General features: G+C 38.9%; 1 protein-coding gene across 1 annotated transcript; it reads left to right on the forward strand.

Annotated features, from left to right (window-relative positions):
* The first annotated feature begins 13,309 nt into the window (after positions 1-13,309).
* LOC134000907 (phospholipase A and acyltransferase 4-like) lies at positions 13,310-18,094 on the forward strand. Its single transcript, XM_062440417.1, has 4 exons — positions 13,310-13,452; positions 15,067-15,175; positions 15,320-15,594; positions 17,940-18,094. The coding sequence occupies exons 1-4, from the start codon at positions 13,438-13,440 to the stop codon at positions 18,069-18,071; spliced, it is 531 nt and encodes a 176-aa protein (XP_062296401.1). The 5' UTR covers positions 13,310-13,437; the 3' UTR covers positions 18,072-18,094.
* The last annotated feature ends 421 nt before the right edge of the window (positions 18,095-18,515 follow it).

An 18,515-nucleotide genomic window follows, 5' to 3' on the forward strand; every position in this document is an offset into this window, starting at 1 on the left:
CGGCAAACCATTAATTACAGTTAGTGCAGAAGCAAAATAACAGCTCTGTGCTCTGCGGAAAATGCTTATCGAAGTTGGAGGCCGACCATTTAAGCTGATGAAAGGGGAAATAAAGAGAGAAGATAGTCGGAGTTTTTCTCGTAAAAACAAAAGCCGTTTTTGTGCCATGTTTGTGACCTTCATCGCATACTTCTAGCTGACTCTCATTTGAAAGTGTAGCTCTTGTTTTTCATAGATAAACTCTGAATAGAGCTTTATTGTGCAATACAAATTAGAAAAAAAACACACACTCCAGCGTGCTAGGCAATTAAAAAGTTCAGTAGCAGCCAGTTTGATCACCTCCTCTGCCTAAATCAGCACCACCAGCACCACCTACTTCCCGTTAGCCTTTACTCCTTCTCAATAAAATGGCCATATCTAGCCTTTATTAATCCAGGGAAAGTTTACTATTTACTTTGCTCTTTACACAATTCAAGCACAGATTTGTGGATACGTGCTGTTGATGAATGAGGCCCATTGTTTGTCAGTATTTTTCCAAAATATCCAAAAGCTTCAAAAATATAATCTGATACTGCGATGGTTAAGGTTTTGTTAGGTTTAGTCACAGGAGTGGTTTCACAGATTAGAGCATAAAATCACATTAACATATGATACTGTTGTTTTTAATTGAAAAATGTTCACTGACAACATGCAACATTAGTTTCCCTTCACAATTCAAACTCTTGCAATACAAAATCAGCTCATAGCAACTAAAACATGATTAATTTTTTAATGGTCAGGTATATGTTTTGGTATCCACATATGTTTAAGTATTTGCAGCACTTGATTAAGGTCAGAGGAAAGGCTTTGGTCAACAGTGGCTTAAAGCACGAGACATGATGTGTTTACTTTGTTAACATTAAACCAAAACCGCCGCCTGTTTCTACAATTATACAAAGTGCTTTTTTATGTGCAATTCAGGATGTGAACCCCAGACTCTGGTGCTACAGTCCTGTGCTTTTTACATCTACAATCCAACCCTAACCACCTCAATATGTCTGTATGTTTCCGGCCTTGCCAGGGAACACAATCCAGATAGCAATTACAAAAAAACATGAGCAACACAAATTAGTTATATTAACATATTTTCTACAAGACTGATCCAAACTTAAGCACAATTTAGCATCTTACATGCCCTAATTCTTGCCTCAGATTCATTCAAGTTCACTGACATTTCCAAGAGAACCACAGGTTAGAAACATGATGCTGAGCAGAATGACTGCACAGCGAGCAGTCTGCCAATCAGGTGAAGGAAGAGCTCATAGGAGAAAACTGTGCTGGCTGGTAAAAGGTTGATCCAATAGACTGCAAATCAATTAGGCACTTTGCCCACTGACAGCATCCTTAGCCCAACCACATGCCTGTAGAGTCTTGCCAGACCAAGATTTGCGTGCTGCGGTTGTGATTTGAGTTGACCACTCAGGAGTTCCACCAGAGTGATTAAGGATTAAATGCCTTGCTCGAGGGCACATCTGCTGCATGAAGAAATGTGGGCTGTGAAACCGAAGTTGCTGCAGTGGGTGATCTCAGTCATACAAGTGGGGTCAGTGTGCTTGGACGATGCCCCCTGCTCTCTGCAGCTGTCTGTGCTGGCAACGGAGCCCACCGGGCCCTGGCAGTCACTACTGCTGTCAGATCAAGTCAGTAACGATCTCCTGGAAGCTGTTCAACAACCCAAAGCCATCAGTCAGTGAAACAAAGGCCCGCCCACAGCATGGTCTGGCCCAGAATGCAGCCATTCATCGCGAGGGAGAAGCCAGAGCACCGGCCAAGCCTTTCATGGACAGAGAAAGGGATCCGTAACAAAACTGTGCTCAATTAAGACTCTGATTCGCCAGGGGAGATAAGGGGTAATCAATCATCCATGGCCAGGCCTTGTGCAAACAAAGTCAGGATGTGTCAATCCAGCAGTGCTCAGCCAAAGTCAGCTGACGACTCTCAGACAAAGGTGCAAGGGCTTGTCCTGTCAAACACTTTCACACAGAGCTGCTGTGTCAGAAAACAGGTCTGCGGAACAATAGCGCTCTGTGCAAACCCCCTCTGGGTGAACGTCGTCTTATCATCAAGTCATTTGTATGAGGGGTGATGAATATACAGTAGATAGGCTGACTCAGAGCCACATATGAACTAGTGCTATCTAGATAAAGTTATCCAGCGCTCTTACCTCATCTGTTCAGAGGTTGGTGAAAACATGGGAACAGTTTCCATTTGTGGCTGTGCAGAAGCAGCCAGTGATGTATTGTAGAATCATTCACTGGCAACTTCAGACTGTAATCTAGCTGAGATATGTGTTGTTTACCTCTGTAGAGGCTTTATGATTAAGAGATGATGATGTAATTCGGTTTCCAAAGAAAAATGAGAACGCTTTACACCTGCTCTCTAAGAACTCGTCGGCACGTCTAGATATGAAATGAATTTTGTAATGGATGTGGAAGTAAGATGATACAGCATATACCTTCTGCTTTAATGCCACACTGAGAAAGATTCCCATTTTAAGGACATGCAGGAAGGTTTTTATCATAGTTGAGTTTGTTGTATGAGGGTTGCAAATACTGTACATTGACAAAATTAGATTATATCCATAAAATGTGGGTTAATTACATTGATTGACATGGTGTGATAAGTTAGATACGTCATAATTATAACTTGGAGATTGAGACCAATGCTATTTATACATCAGAATATTGTAATTACGGCAACTCTGAAACAACATGATGAGCGAATTTTGTATGTTTGGGTATTAAAACTATCCCAAAAATGTATTAATAAGTATAAATAATGGAATATGTAGCCTAGTTAAAGGGGACATATCATGCTTTTTCTGAAATTCTGTTATTTGTATACTGTTATGATATCAGATATCAATGTTAAACATAGTCAAAGTGTAACAAATGCTCCCTGAAAGCCAGATGCCAGATGCTTCAGCCTGCTCTGAATGCTTCATATGCAAAGTTGCCTCTACTTCTTCCTCATAATGACTCATAGATTGTTTGCATGGCCAAAACAGAAATGTGGTCCATGTATTTGAGAAGTTAATGTTTTGAGTGAAAAACAAGAACAAAAATGAGAACATTCGGAAGCTGGCCAATCAGAGCAGAGTGGGCTCATTGGGAGACAGGAGCTAAAACAGCCTGTTTCAGACAGAGGATGAACTGAGGGGCTGCATGGGGCCAGTATAAGATAAATAAGAAGTATTTGTGAACTTTAAATCATGCAAAAATATTCCAGTACAGTCCCAGAATATAAATGTAGACCTAGATATGTACATGATACGTCCCTTTTAAGGAGTCAGTTCTAAAAATCTACATAAAAATTTGAATACTTACCAACTGAAGGATTGTTCCTGACAGCTAAAAACATCTCCCTATATATTTATATGAAACTATGCCTCGCCTCCGCAGTTACTGTTGCTGCACCTTTTTCAAGCTTTCCATCCTAGCACAGCACGTATGTATGCAGTTTACAGTGAAGACAGTATATAAATGTGTTTGATCTCAGGAAAAAGTTGACAAAAGGTGGCTTGTAATTTTGAGTTATTAGCTGTAGCTAGCTAACTAATAAACAGTGAGTGACTTAAACTGTATGTGAGAGAATTAAAAGCCTTTAGTCCTGAATATGCATTTATAGCTTTGTACATGGTGTCATAATAATAAATCAAGCTAAAGAACTGAAGCTAAGGTTTGCAAGTCTGCATGGATGTACCTGTACAAACTGCAGGGTAGCTCCAGCAGAAAGGCCTTATAAGAAAAAATATCAGCCTGTTATTTCTTTGTAACATAACACCAGATATTTAACGACAGTAGAAATATGTAACTTGAAAGTTACTTGGACAAACAACACACGAGTTAGATTTATGCTTTATTATTTTCAAAGCTGTATCCCCTTGCTCGCAGCTTGTACGCTAGGCCAAGATAACCATCTCCAGCTTTGTGTTTAACAGATAAACATGTGAGTGGTATCAATCAAAGCAAATTGTTTCTACATTTTACGCCAAATGTAAAAACAATTCCTTTAACTTTCTGTGGTTGATTCTGTTTTCTTTGCATGTTACTCTTTGGTTGCCATCACTTCTCACGCTAACTTCTTCTTCTTCTCTTTCGGCGCGAGCAAACCGGTCACGTTAAGTGCTTCTTTTCCGAGCAGCAGACGGTTATTCCTGGGAAAAAAGCTACCAGACGTTGCATGTTAAGACCACAAGCGTTAAAGCTTTCATGAACTGGCCGCAGGTTGAATCACTGGTAGCAGATTGGACTTCTATTTATATGAACCTGTCGTGGATTATTACTTTTACTGTTTTAAAGTTTCAGAAGCTTTTTATTTTTTATTTCACCGCATCTTCTCTGTTCACATGGGAATAATTTCAATCCCAACAGACGTGTAATAGCAGTATGTTTTGAGTGAGTCACCGGCAGTTGGGCACCTTTCAACTGTTGCCGGCTGGTTAAAATATCCACCGTCTTCTTTCTGTCACATGGATGAGATCTCAGAGGAGACCGCAGAGGGCGAGCAGAAGGCGGTTTCTTCTGTCTGTGAATCTTCATCATCCACCTTCTGCCTGCTCTGATTCTCACACGTCACTGAACTCTGAAAAGTTTGTTTCTTTCACATCTTTTTCCAGCACGGAAGCACTTAACAGTTATGGCTCATAAACACACAGTCATCCACATGCATAAACACATACAGACATATATATTGAAACAGACAGAAAGACATAAAACTATATCAGCTCTAAAATCAACAGTAACTTGACTTACTACAAAAAAAATCTGTATCTAATCAAGTCATTTTATTTCATACTTGAGTCCTAAAAATGTGTTTTTTCCATTTGGTTTTGCATATTAAAGCAATCATGTCCATCCAGCCAGAAATAAATGCACAAACATACATTTTGTATAATTCAATTTAACAAAACACACTCAGATATAAAAAGAGCACAGCAGGACTGATGCTACTTTAAACATTTGCATACTAATAAACCCAACAGGAAAGAAACCGCAATTTAGGACTATCGTGGAATAAAATGAATAAAATACAGATATAAAAGATGCCTTTCAACAGCTCATAACTTCTACCTCTCTTGCTTTTTTTTTTTTAGCTTGATAGCACAGGACTAAACCTCTACAGATACACACAAACACCCACACAAGAATACACACCCCCATCTACAGGCTGCATGGGCACACAACCAGGTGCATGCATGATTTAAAAAATGCACAGATATGCACACAGATACAGGCGAAGGAATTCACATTAACTTTAACCATGAGCTCCAACACATGCACTGGGACAAAATGTGAAATTAATCAGGACACACATGCACAGACAGAGGAAAAAAATGCATGTAGACTTTTTCATTGACTGAGGCCACAGGGAGGTCAGAGTTGCATTCAGGGTCAGATCAGTTCCTGGAGTTGGCGGGTACAGTGTGTTATTAGTTGTCTTGGTTGATTGGCCCAGAGCAGGAAGTCTGCACAGGGGACCCAGAAGCCTTTTCACATCACACATCATCTCATGCTGCTTATAGCCGTTCTGAGTTTCACTGGCCGGAGCTGCAAAGAACTTATTGGCATGTCATCTGAGTTTTTGGGGATGACAACTCTACAGTAGCTGGCATATTTTCTGTCTCTCTCTCTTCTTCATTTCTCTTCACGTCTCTTCTCATGAAAATCCTTGGCAGAGAAAAGATCCAGAGGAATGGGTGAACTGATCCAGTTTTTGCACAGATGAGAAGCTATTGTTGTTACAGTTGGTGAGGTCCCACTTTGCACCATATGAGCTCAATATCGCCACTGCTGCATGCTTATTCCATCTGCAAGAGGATTGAAAAAGCAAACAACTTGTTCCCCTTTTTTTGGTGATGAGAGGTACCAGTATGGCTTTGCTTGATCTTTTAATTAATGACCATAAAGCATTCAAATGATTTGCATATACAGAATAATGGACACGCTTGAGATTACAACATTCAAAACACACCTGCCTCAGTCACCACCTGTCAACTGCCAGCACACCTGCAGGAGGAACAGGAATAACGGGGGTAGGGTTGTAGACATAAACATAACATAAATTGCAGAATCAACAGTTTGCAACGTTATGAATAATACAGAGTGTGATGCCCATGTGGGTTCATGTGTGGGCATGCCTAATTTGTCTCAGAGCTGAGGCTGATTGCAGTAACTCAGAGCACCTGGGCCCAGTGTCATGTGGCTTATTTGTGACTCATATTTATCATTCATGTGAGGGCTGTGTGAGAGCTTAGACCTTCCCTGCTGATTGTCTCCCCTTTGTTTCTCCCCATAGGCCCCATCTTTGATTTGGTTTCCGGATATGCAGCTTCAGTTATAGTTATCTTAAAAACACAATCACACACACACATACACATCCACCATCCAGCCTTTACATTACTGATGCCACTGATGTCCAAACCTCATACTTTAATCATTCTAATTTGGCACAACTTTTAATTTGGTCTCTTTTTTTTGGCTTAAATAAACATATTTTGTCAAATATTTGCCATGGTGTGTCTCCCTTTAGTTTTATCAAACATTTCACTGTCATTAACATCTGTGGAGTCTCAGCATTTCTTCTTCTCTTTTTAATAAAACAAGTAACTAAAAATGTTTCCTCTCTCAAACCAGCTGGACATCAGAGAGCTTTAACAAATCAAGCGAAATATGGCGGGTCAATTCGCCACTTGTCTCCAGTCATCTGTTGCTGTATTCCTGTTTTTCTGCATGTTTTCTGCTACCAGTGTTTAGACCTGCTGCCTGTATTGATTCTCTGGAGTTGTTTGATTGTTTGAATTGAATATAAATATGTTTATTGGTTCATTTGTTCAGTAAAAGTCTCTTTTTATCAGCCTATCCTGCCTCAGTGCCTGTATCTGGGCCACACACATGACAGCAGTATTATTATTATAGTGAAATTTAGAGCTAAAATCAGCTCATTACACTGGAAATGTTTTGATTAGAGGATAAATTTTCTAATTTGGTGAACTTTTGACACACAAATTTGCAGTGAGCCAACTAAAATCTGTCTTGAAAAAGCTGCTCATACAAAATAGAGGAAGCTGTCATATTAGCGGTTTTGCACAATCTAATCTTCAATGAGCCGGTCAGTCAACCACTTTGGTCGAATCTACACTGAAGGAGCTCAGAATAACTGGATGGATTGCCATAAAACATTTTCAGATATTTATGGTACCCAGAGGTTGAATCCAGACTTTCCCATTTTTTCTTTAGAGTGATTATTAACTGGGGTTTTTGTTCTTTATACATCCAACTAACCGCTGTAAGAAGTAGCTGCTCTACCATGCCAGACAGAGACAGAATAAATTCATGCATCAAGCTCCAGTTGGTTGAAACCCAACTTCAATTTTACAGTTCTAGTGTTTTGGCCTAAAGTGCACCAACTCCTGCTTGTTTTTTCCTCATTATTTAAACATCTCTTCTCTTTTTAATCCACTTGTACCATTGTTCTCTTTTTTAGTATCTAAACTGCCTTTTGTAATTATGCACAGCGTGACACCAATACAGTAATAAGGAACTCAGATCTGAACTCTGCCCCCGGCCGCCCCCGACTATCCTCTTTCTACTGCGCTGACCGGTCACCATGGCAACTGGCACAAAACTAATTTTGCTGAAATGTGGCGATGGCTTTTGGAAAAGAGCAAAAAAAAAAAAAAAGTGAACAGTTGTATTTGCTGTATGCTCTGTGAAAACACGTCTTTCATATGGTGCCAGAGTGCCTGCGAGGCTTTGTCCTCTGTACAAATATGAGTGGCAGCCTCTTTTCTAGTCCTGAGCAAACATCACGGGCCTCGTCATCCTGCCTCCTCCTCCTTCTCCTCTGCCTCGCTCGGCTGAAGGTACCGTGGGATTGCATTCTGGAGATGCAGCTTTAAAAAAAAAAGAAAAAGAAACCGGTGGCACCAAGATTGATCTGGCTTTAATTAACCATTGTAGGATGATCCACGACTTCTGCCAAAGAGCCGGCATGATTAACGGTCCTCCTCCTGGTTGAATGTGGGTACAGGAGGCAGCTACTGGGCGTCGTCTGGTGTAAATTCTCTATGCTGAGTTAACGTTAATCTAAAATATATGAAAAATATTATAGACACCATTTAATTTCCCTGGAGTCTGAAGGTGCTTTTCTCTCTTTCTCTTCCATCAAACACAGAAATTAGGTTTGCCTTCTACCTTTTTAAAATGTTTGTTCCACTTTGCAAGACGGTGTACTGATTGATTTCTGCATTTTAACACATGGCTTTGTTAATGTACACAACTTTATTTATTAGTGCTTTATAGATCATTAACAGCTCTGCTTGTTAATGATCTATAAAGCCCTAATAAATAAGTAGGTCAAAAACTGGTTATAAAGCCCCGAGTCGTGACAAACAAATCAAAGTCCTGAATCTTGTTTTTCAAATACTAAACAGGTCATTTTGCACCCTTCATTCTCTCATTTAATTTGTTTAATCTGTAGCAGTGAGAAATAATAATGCATTATTTAAAAAAAGAAAGTGAATTCCGAATATTTAATAATAGTTGTCTTTATTAAAGGCATATTACTGATCTATACATCATTATGAAATGATAGCTTAACCCTTAATGAAGTCATTTAAAGCTCCTTCGAAGGCATTCATGCAGCTTGTCTTCTTACCTGAAGCCTCAGCACCAATAACTCGGTTTCACTGTTTGATCTGTTGTTTGCCCTCAGCCCTGTATGTGACCTCCAGTCATTCATGTGTCTTGTTGTGTCTTTATTTACACAGCAACACACTTTTGTGTGTACTTGAACCTTTTCATAAAGGGACAACTTTGTCCTGGGTGCAGAGTGATTGTCCTCTGTCAGGCGGCCGCCACTCCCCTGTCACCACGACAAATTCCTGAACATCCATTGTTCTCAGCTGATTGAAGTGGTTTCTTCTTTTTAGACGCTGCGAGGGGAAAAGTGTGCAAATCACTGACTAAGCAGGACGCTTTCAACAATATCTCCTCCCTCTTTCACTGTAACAGGCTGAGGATCATGCTGTGCTCGCACCGCTACCAGTCAATGCTTTAAAAAGACATGAAAAAGAGAGAAAGTATTAGCATATCAAAGACCAACATCTGACACTGCCCTGCCTGCCTGAACCTTCAGTAAGTGGGAGGAGTAGGCTCGACTGCAGGAGAAAAAGGTGGGAAAAGTGAGAGTCTGTCGGTCGAAGCTCACCGAGGGTTTTACTGCTGCTTGTCAGTTACATGAGGAGAGGTAGACTGCGCCCACAAGAAGGGGATTAGGAGGAATGTGAGGGGGTAGACGTTAAAACCAGTAGGGATGGGAGCTCCACTTTCTGCCCCAGGCTCTGATTAAAACCAGCACGCACACACACATATATATATGTTACACTTTCCAAAATGAGAGGTCAGAGGTCAGAAGTAGAAAGGTGAGAGGGAGGGTGGCCATGAGAGAGTGGGAAGAATTAAAGGATGTGAGAGTTTAAGATGTAAAAGTGAGAGAGGATGGTGAGAGGAGCGACTAACTGAGAGAGAGGAAGACAAAGATGTGAAGCAGGTACAGAAATAAGTGAATGAGGCAATAAAGTAAATGAGAGAGAGAGAAAATGATGGTGTTTTATAGTGATAACACTTGGTAGTTAGTTGGATTGCAGATATAGAAAAAGACTAATGATGATATGTGTGTTTTTAGACATGTTACATTGGGAAGAATTAGAGATTTAATGGAGTCCATGCACACCGTAAAAACGAAATGTCAGGTGCCTAAGATTGAAAGCTTTGGCTTGTTCTCATTAAGCAGTCTAAAAAACATAATATTTCACCAAATGATGACTGTCAAAAACAAGGAGAGAGATAAATAAGATGCAAAAATAAAAACCAAACACAAGCAAAATTATAACAGAAAACATTGGTTAAACATTATAACTTTACAATTAGTAACAGGAACACTTTGATGACATGAGAAGAGGCAGACATGGAAAAGAAAATGTGAAGTAACGTGTTTTTTTTCGTATTAAGTTAAAACAGGTTCACAATTTTTCAAATCTGTCCTAAAACAACAATCCAACGCCTACATGAACATTAAAGCTGTATTTTTCATGCCGTAATCATCCCTCCTGTTCAAACTGATCATTAAGAGATTCCTTCATAAAGTGTTTTCAGTGTAAGTGACGGTAGACAAAATCCACAGTCCTCCAAAAAATATATTAAAGTTTATTTGAAGCTAAAATATGAAGCTTTAGCTGTCCAGTTAGTCATATCAAGTAGATATCCCGTAATTCCTTCTTTTTTGCTCTACAGTAGCATTTACAAGAAGATTGATTACAGCGAGACTTGAAAAATTGTGAACTTATCCTTTAAAACCAAATGCCGTATTTATCCAATTCTGTAGAGACTAAAGGATCAGTATCAAGTGCAATACTTCTGCTTAGGTGGAATATTTTTTTTTACTGTTATTTCCTGAAAGAAAGTACCAAAGTGAGTAAGAAATGAAAAAAACAGGAAAGAGAGAGAGAAAAGAAGAGAAAACTCATTGTATGATATTGAGAGTCTGGGTGAAGCAGTGGGCAGGTGACGGCATATAAGGCAGGCGGTTCAACAGGTGCTGTGGTAAAAAAGCAGCGTTGACAGACAGGAAGAGAGATGAATGTTTGGTGTCAAATCCCTCCTCTGGCTTCTGTCCGCTGTCAATGAGGTGAAGACAACCAGGAGAGAGCAGAACAGTGAAGAGAAAATACAGGAGGAAAGAAAGGAAAAAAGAAGGAAAGGGGAAAAAAAAAAAAAGATTCTTGGCCGGAGTTGCAGGACTGTAATACAGCTGTATTTAATAAAAAGTACAGCAGCACTGATCTGAGTGGGGGGAATTTCTCCAAACATCCTGCACAGCTAAAAGGCTGGTAGGATCCCTGTGCTGCTCTGATTGAGGGCTTCCTGTCTTAAGCTCTTATTGAGTAACTAGGGAGAAATTTAACTACAGGTGTCCCAGTTTGGACGCTTTCCTGCTAATAAGAAAGAAACTGGGGGCTTTTTTTCCTTCCCCTTCCTGGTTTATATTCCTAAAATTCACCTGCCACTGCTACAAATGTGCAAGCGGCTCTTAAAGGTGCATAAGCAAGTACAAGATTGGTGCTACACATGACTGGATATGAAGTTACAGATTAGTAGATAAATAGATTGGACACATTTGATGATCTGCCAGCGCTACATGGCCCCAAGAAATATCTTTTTATAAAGAAATAATCAATTATAAGCATGATATTGTGAGTTGTAAAAGTGCAACTGGACCATAAAAAGTCACTAAAGCATCTCACCTGTAGAGCAATTTCACTTATTTTCTGATGTATGTATTTGAATGTCTTTTTTAATGATAAACGTGATTTTAAATTTTGTGTTTTTTGTGGTTTTTGTTTAATTGTTGCCATTATTGTGTGGACTCCAGGAATACTATTAGCCACTTTGGACAAAATAATGGGAATCCAAATAAAAAATATCTCTAAATAATCACAGACTGGCAGAAACAGGATGAAAAAGAAAAGGTTGTGTATTGTAATATTACATGGGGCATAGTTACCGTTACTGACTGATCACTTTCTAGACTGTTTCCAAGATTAGCAGATAGGTTTTAACTGTAGTTTCAATTTAAATTTAATGCTGAAATCACATATATACTGTTACAGGATCCTGTGGTGGGTCTGTCCGTTGCTGCTGCACCAGAGCTCAACAAAAACAAACCAAATCAGAGTCTATTTTAAAGGCAGCAAAGCAGGTTTTCAAATGACCAAAACACTCTTGTTCAGCATTATATTATAAACAATGATAACACAAAAAAAAGCTGACATATGACAACATACCTGCATTGTAGAGCTTGCCAGCCATGTTAAAGAAGCCACAGTGGTCATTTAACATTTGGAAAATCACTAGTACCATGTGATGGATACGATGGCCACACAGGAAGACGAGTTAAGTTTCTATTTCCTAGTGTGTCAGGAAAGGAAAACAAATGTTATAACACCCATAAAATCTCTCATATTGACAGATAACCCTGCTGCAAGTCAATGTTTTATCACATGAACTGTTTAAACCATGATAAGCATTCACAGAGAAAGTACTTTTATTCTCCCCTCTGAACCACCTCACTTGGTTAACAGTCACATCCAATAAAAGCTGATTTTCTCTCTACATTTAGACTAACAGAGCAGCGATACCTTTGTTTGCCCTTGAGTATTTCATTGTGAGCCATCTCACTGACAAACTAATTTACTCCAGAGGGACGTTTCATTAACTAACCCGTCCATCTCTGACTCTCTGTATCAGCCGAAGGGCCACAGGGGTTAAGGTTCCTGCCTCCATAATAAGCTGAAAGATACATATTTGTGTTATATGTACAGGCTACTGATTATCCTCTGTGTTCAATTGTGTGTGTTGTCTCTTAATTAAAATCGATACACGGATTAATTATCTGATGTGTGTGAATTGAAACTGTGGAGTAGACTGGTTTTAAGCTTCATGGGCTTTTTTGTATGAATTCATTAATTCGGCTCAGTTTAGTCGTTCAGAAGGGTCTGAAAACCTTAAAATAAGACAATAACTATTCTTCTTTAACCCTTACATACTGTTCATATTTTGACTCATAGTCTATATACCAATAACACATTCATAAATTCCCTGTTAATCATTAAAACATGTTTAATTAGTCTTTCTGTTTGATTAATCTTATGGGGGGGAAAAGACATTCATAATCACTATTTTCTGATCAAATTATTATTATTATTATGATTTTCAAATAAACACAGATAAATTTGTATATTTGCATATATAAAAATGTGTATCAGCTGCACAACATTTTTAAAAAGATGCATTTTATTCCTTTTTATCTATACTGTGGATCACATTAGGAAAAGTCCAGCTAATAGAAATGTGTATCAGGTGTTTTTTCAGCTCCTAAAAAGGTCAAATTTGACCCTGAACAGTATGTGAAGGTTCAACTTATTGCTTTAAAGCATGAAGAGGCTTTAAGATAAGATATCCCCTTATTTATCCTAAAGTAGGGACATTTACATTATTGCAGCAGCAAAGTGGAAAATAGACAGAGCACCTTACACTCTAACCCCAGATATGCCTAATGTACAGTATCAATACATTTCACAGGAAATGAAACTTAGCCTTTGCAGCCTTGTTGCATCACCTGGCAGTTCAACATACTGTACGTCAATGATTTGCAGACTCATGCTGCACAACCGGTTTATGTCTTTATCTAATCTCCGTTTTCGTTTATGTGTTTGTCACCTTTCGTTGTTGTGAGCACTTTTGCTTCCCAAACGTAGACTCCCGTAAGTTTCGATTCCAGCAGCAATAAATAGGCTGCAACTCACCTCTGTTGTTCAGTAGATGCAGAGCTGAAGACATGGCGCCCACACTGGTGAGTTCTTCCTTCACTGATGATTGATTGTGCACTGCTGTTTGTTAAACTTGTATATATGAGTGTTTTTTACTTTGTTAAACAGCTTGATAATCTTATACTTCTGCAGCACATTTGATGTTAGTTATACAGGCTGCAGATCCGATGCGTAAAGATTAGATTAATTAGAAAAACATAGATCAAAAAAGGAAACTTCTTAAAGAAATTTAGTAGAACAGTGTTCCTCAAATACAAATCTTAAAGGTCCACAGTTTTTTTTTTTTTCAATGAGTCAGGTCCGTTTATTAGTAGGTCAAGCCACAACAATTTAACAATACAGTGGTGTATAGTAGAAAAATAGAATATATGACTCAACTATAAAATGTATTTTTAATTTTAACAACAAAACAAAATGTCCTTTTCATAAAAACAACAAAAATAATATACTAGAAAATGTCATTTTCATAAAAACAAAAAAATCAAATAAATACTCAAAAACAAAACTTATTTTTCGTTTTAACATAAATTCAAATAAATAATTATATAAAACAAAACAAAACAAAATACATTCACATCCCCCGCAAATAATCCAAAACAAATATCAACACTTTTCTTTTAAAATAAAGGCACAAAGGACACAAGAAAGGAGGAAAGAAATGTAGTGCTGCAGTAAAAATGTGGCTCGCGCTGCAACTGCGCTTGCGCAACACGTCACAGCCTATCAGCGCATTGTTGGCATGGAGACCAAAATACACACGGTGAAGGACTCGAGTCACACATCCATACCATCGATAAAACGGATAATTCAGTCTCGCACGAACACTTGCATTTAATAATAATAATATTTTATGCAAGATTTTTCTTATTTTAAGATTAGACCAGGGTCCGCAGATAGTTGTCCCGCGGTCCCGATCCGGCCCGGAGTCCGCCGTTTGAGGATCCCTGTAAGTAGAATATAGACAACAAGAATAAACAGAATCAAGCGATGATACAAGTACGAGAATTATAAAGGGGAAAATCATCACATCAGAGTCTGTTCAAAGGGGAAGTACTGCTCCATATGTGAAAAAAAAAGTTGCTTATAACCTTTTGTGGCTCCAGAGGGAGCTGTGAGAAAAGTGACGTCAGTTGAGTCAACTGGGTCTGAAGACTACAGGTTTTAAGATAAGAACAATCTGGGGATGTGGAGTTAGAACAAAGTGAGGTTACCATAGCTGCTACTCATCTCTGCATGAGTGTGGCAACTCAAGACTACATTAGCCACTATTAGCTTAGCACACCCAAATCTGTAGGGTTGAGTTGCATTGTGGTTAATGTAGGTACCAGGAAAAAGCAGGTTTGAATACAGAAGGCGACTGCTGCATTACATTTGATCATTTTTTCCTTCATTTTAAGTCAGACAGTGTTATAGTATTGTAATGCAGAAGCTGTAATGCAGGAACATTTTCCACTGTTCATGCCCTGCTTGTTTTATGATTCATGTTGTGATACGTTTATTGTTTTAGTGTAATGTCTGCTGCAGTGGACATGCATAACAAGTATAGATTAACATTTAATCTTCACCATTAGACTGATTATTATTCTTGTTTTACTGTTTTATTTTACTGTCTATTTACCATTTTCTCATCATTGTAGTTTGACGATGAGGTAAAGCCAGGGGACCTGATTGAAATTTTCCGGAACTCATTCCAGCACTGGGCTATCTACATCGGAGGAAATGAAGTTGTTCATTTAATTCCTCCAAGTGAGTGAACTGTTTTCTTTACAATATTTACCTTAAACGGCCATCTTTAACTTTCTGTTTGCTGCTTTTGTTCATTTTTGGGTTTTTTTTGTTGATTAAATGCAAACAAAGATTCATTTCCTGTCTTTCTCCTCTACAACGCAGACGCAGATAATTATTCATCACCTTTCGCTAACCTAGCGGTTTGCCTGGACAGCACCGTAGCGGAGGTGAGGCGTCAGAAGATATGGGACGTGGTTAAATCTGACAGTTACGAGGTCAACAACCTCATGGATGACGAGTACGAGCCTCGTGACCGCCGCACCATCGTGAGGGAAGCGTGCAGGATGGTGGGTGAGCATCTGCCCTACAACGTGGTCAATCACAACTGTGAGCATTTCGTCACGGAGCTACGATACGGCAAGTCAGAGTCTCGTCAGGTAGGTGTCCTGTGGCTTTTATACTACTGTTGAAGCACCTTGTAACTTCGGTTTAGAAAGGTGCAATAGAAATAAAGTTTATTATTATAATAACTATTATTTTCTTGGGCCAGAGTTACAGTTATCCTTATGTATCTTATACCAGCCTTTAATGCAACCCTTCAGTTCAGCCTCTTTCTGAAACAGTTTCAGCTCCTGTCTCTTTAAAATTTGTGTCGTCCTCCCGGGTCAAATTGACCCCGTCTGTTTTGAGTGTGCCTTCTTTCCTCCTTCCCTTCCTTCCTTCCGTCTGTCCTCCCTCCCTCCTTCCTTCTCTCTTTCTTTCCTTCCATCCTCTTTTCTTCCTTCCTTCTGTCCTTCCTTCCTCCCTCCCTCCTCCTTTCCTTCCCTCCTTCCTTCCTTCCTCCCTCCCTCCTTCTTTCCTTCCCTCCGACTCTCTTTCCTTCTTCCCTCCTACCTTCCCCCCTTCCTTCTTTCCTCTGTCCTTCTTTCCTTCCTTCCTCTTTTCTTTTCTTCCTCCCTCCTTCCTTCCTTACTTCCTTCTTCCTTTCTCCCTTCCTTCCTTCCTCCTTCCTTTCTCCCTTCCTTCCTCCCTCCCTCCTTTCCTTCCTTGACTCGAGGACAACAGGAGGGTAAAGGCCCCCCCCTCCCAATGAGCCCAGTGGCCAGTTATTTGGCTTATTGGCCCGGCTATTTAAACAATCAGTAGTAGGATTACGTGTCTTTTTCTTGTTCTTTACTTGACATGGAAACCTCTCAGATATATCCATGCACATTCAAGCGCATGCCAAGCACAAAAAACATGATGAATCACTTCCCAAAAAATCCAGGCCTGATGAATTCAGTGGCACCTGTGGTTTCTTGTGGCTTACTACCAAAGGTCAAACTGAGAAACATCTAAACTCTTAAAATATTTTCTTGTCCTGCAGACACAGTGAGACTTAAAAAAAAAGCTATTCAGCCATGTCCACTAATCATAACTAAAAATCACAAGCAGATGTAAATGTAGTAGCATATTTTCTTGATGTTTCAGTGGGAAATCCCTTTATCAAAGTGATTCACAGCCTGTCGTGTGTCTGCACCTGGATGCTGGATGAGTTTATCACACGAGCGTCTCGTTCATCGTAACAATACACAGATCTCACACAATCTATAACAGCTGATAAGAAGCAGATGTGGCACTGAATATATTGTGATTGCCCGTATTTCTTACAACAACACAAGATGATTAACAAGCTGATTTACAAGTTTCAAAAAAAGTGGGTTGTTTTATCAACCCACTTAGCACATCTGTCACCTTCACTGTGTTGTAGCTATATGCATAATTATCCAAAATGCAAAAAAAAACATTTTGAAGCCGTGCTGCTGAATCAGAAGATGTATTATTGACGATAGCTGAATTTCTCTCAGTTTTAACAGTGCTGAAATCAGAACTTTATTGGGTTTTGTTTTGCTGCTTTATGTGCATTCTTACAATCTGTGGGTGCAGCTGTTTTCTGTCAGTCAAAAAAACACGTGTCCATTTTTGGGAGATACTCTTTTTTTTTGCTTTCTCATAAATATAAGAAAATCAATTGACTATGAAGTTACCACAAGTAGCCAGTTAGCTTTGCTTAACTTAGAAACAGGGAGAAACAGCTAGTCTGAATCCATCTATGGGTAATAAAATCCAACAGCTCTAAAGCTCACTAATGAACACTCCTTTTCTAGTTTGTTTAATCCTTACAGTTAAATAGTTAAAACTGTAAAACTGATACATTGTGTTTTTATTATTTGGCTGAATTTCACAAAATGCCTAACTTTATAAGACCTTAATTAAAACAATTCACTAATTAACACACATAAGAAGAAGACCTCAAATGCAAATTAGCCTCCTCAGCAAATGTCAAACTGTCTCAACGCAACTCTTAACCGTCACCAGACAGTGATCAGTAGATACATATTTTACTACTCCGGGAAATGCCAGCGCTTTAAAATTCTTGACCTCGAGATTGTAGTTATTTATTAAATGAACTATGGTTGTATAGGTTAACGTTTGACAAATAAAGCACTAAACTAGATTGTCATTATAGGTAACATAAAGGTGAAAATTATTGCAGGCTTTGGTTATGCTCTACACACACCTTTCCTTTTTGCCTCATTACATTAAAGGCAAACTACTTTCTGCACTGGCACTGAACCATCAGACATAAACCTTGAGGTGCAACATTATCCAATATGGAAGTAATTCCTCAAGATACTGACTTGCACACAATACACACTTTCTGTTATGCTGTTATGAAATGTTAAATGTTTTCAGAGGCACATTTTTGACACTGAGTCTGTCACTCACTTGTGTTTTACAGGTTAAAACAGCGGCTGCGGTGGCTGGCGTCGCTGCAGTAGGCGTAGGTGTAGCCGCCTTCGCAATGTTGGGTGCTGCTCTGTTTTCATCGCTCAAAGACGAGAAGAGAAGAAGACATTATGATGATGACTGACGGCAACATTTTCTACGTTTATACATGACATATTGTTGTGTTTTACTATAAATATATTGTAAATAAACTGTGTTGATGTGTGTTAAAAAATAAATGAAAAACTCAGATTCTTGTTATTTTTTAATGCAAAACCATTCAACTTTCAGACATGCAGAATATTTAACTACATGTACTTTCGTATCGGTGCTTTGCAAGACTGAGAAATATTAAATCTGCTTACCAATCTTGAAATTATCTGATTAGAAGATCTCCAGTATTATAGTAGTACAGCTTCTATAAAGTATTAAATTAAAGTACTACAACACTGGCAGCAGAGACACATTGCTGTTCACATCTGTCTCTATTATGCATCTCGAGCTGACCACTTGTGTCCAGATGTTGTTGCTACATCACTTTCGCAAGATTGTTATTATTACGTCAGTCAGACAGGCGCCAGATTTGTTT

Source organism: Scomber scombrus, chromosome 19 (assembly GCF_963691925.1).
Source record: "Scomber scombrus chromosome 19, fScoSco1.1, whole genome shotgun sequence".
Lineage (NCBI taxonomy): Eukaryota > Metazoa > Chordata > Actinopteri > Scombriformes > Scombridae > Scomber > Scomber scombrus.

Coding starts and splice junctions, on each gene's coding strand:
- LOC134000907 (XM_062440417.1), top strand. Junction 15,176..15,319: donor TGTTCATTTAATTCCTCCAA/GTGAGTGAACTG, acceptor TCTACAACGCAG/ACGCAGATAATTATTCATCA. Junction 15,595..17,939: donor GCAAGTCAGAGTCTCGTCAG/GTAGGTGTCCTG, acceptor TGTGTTTTACAG/GTTAAAACAGCGGCTGCGGT.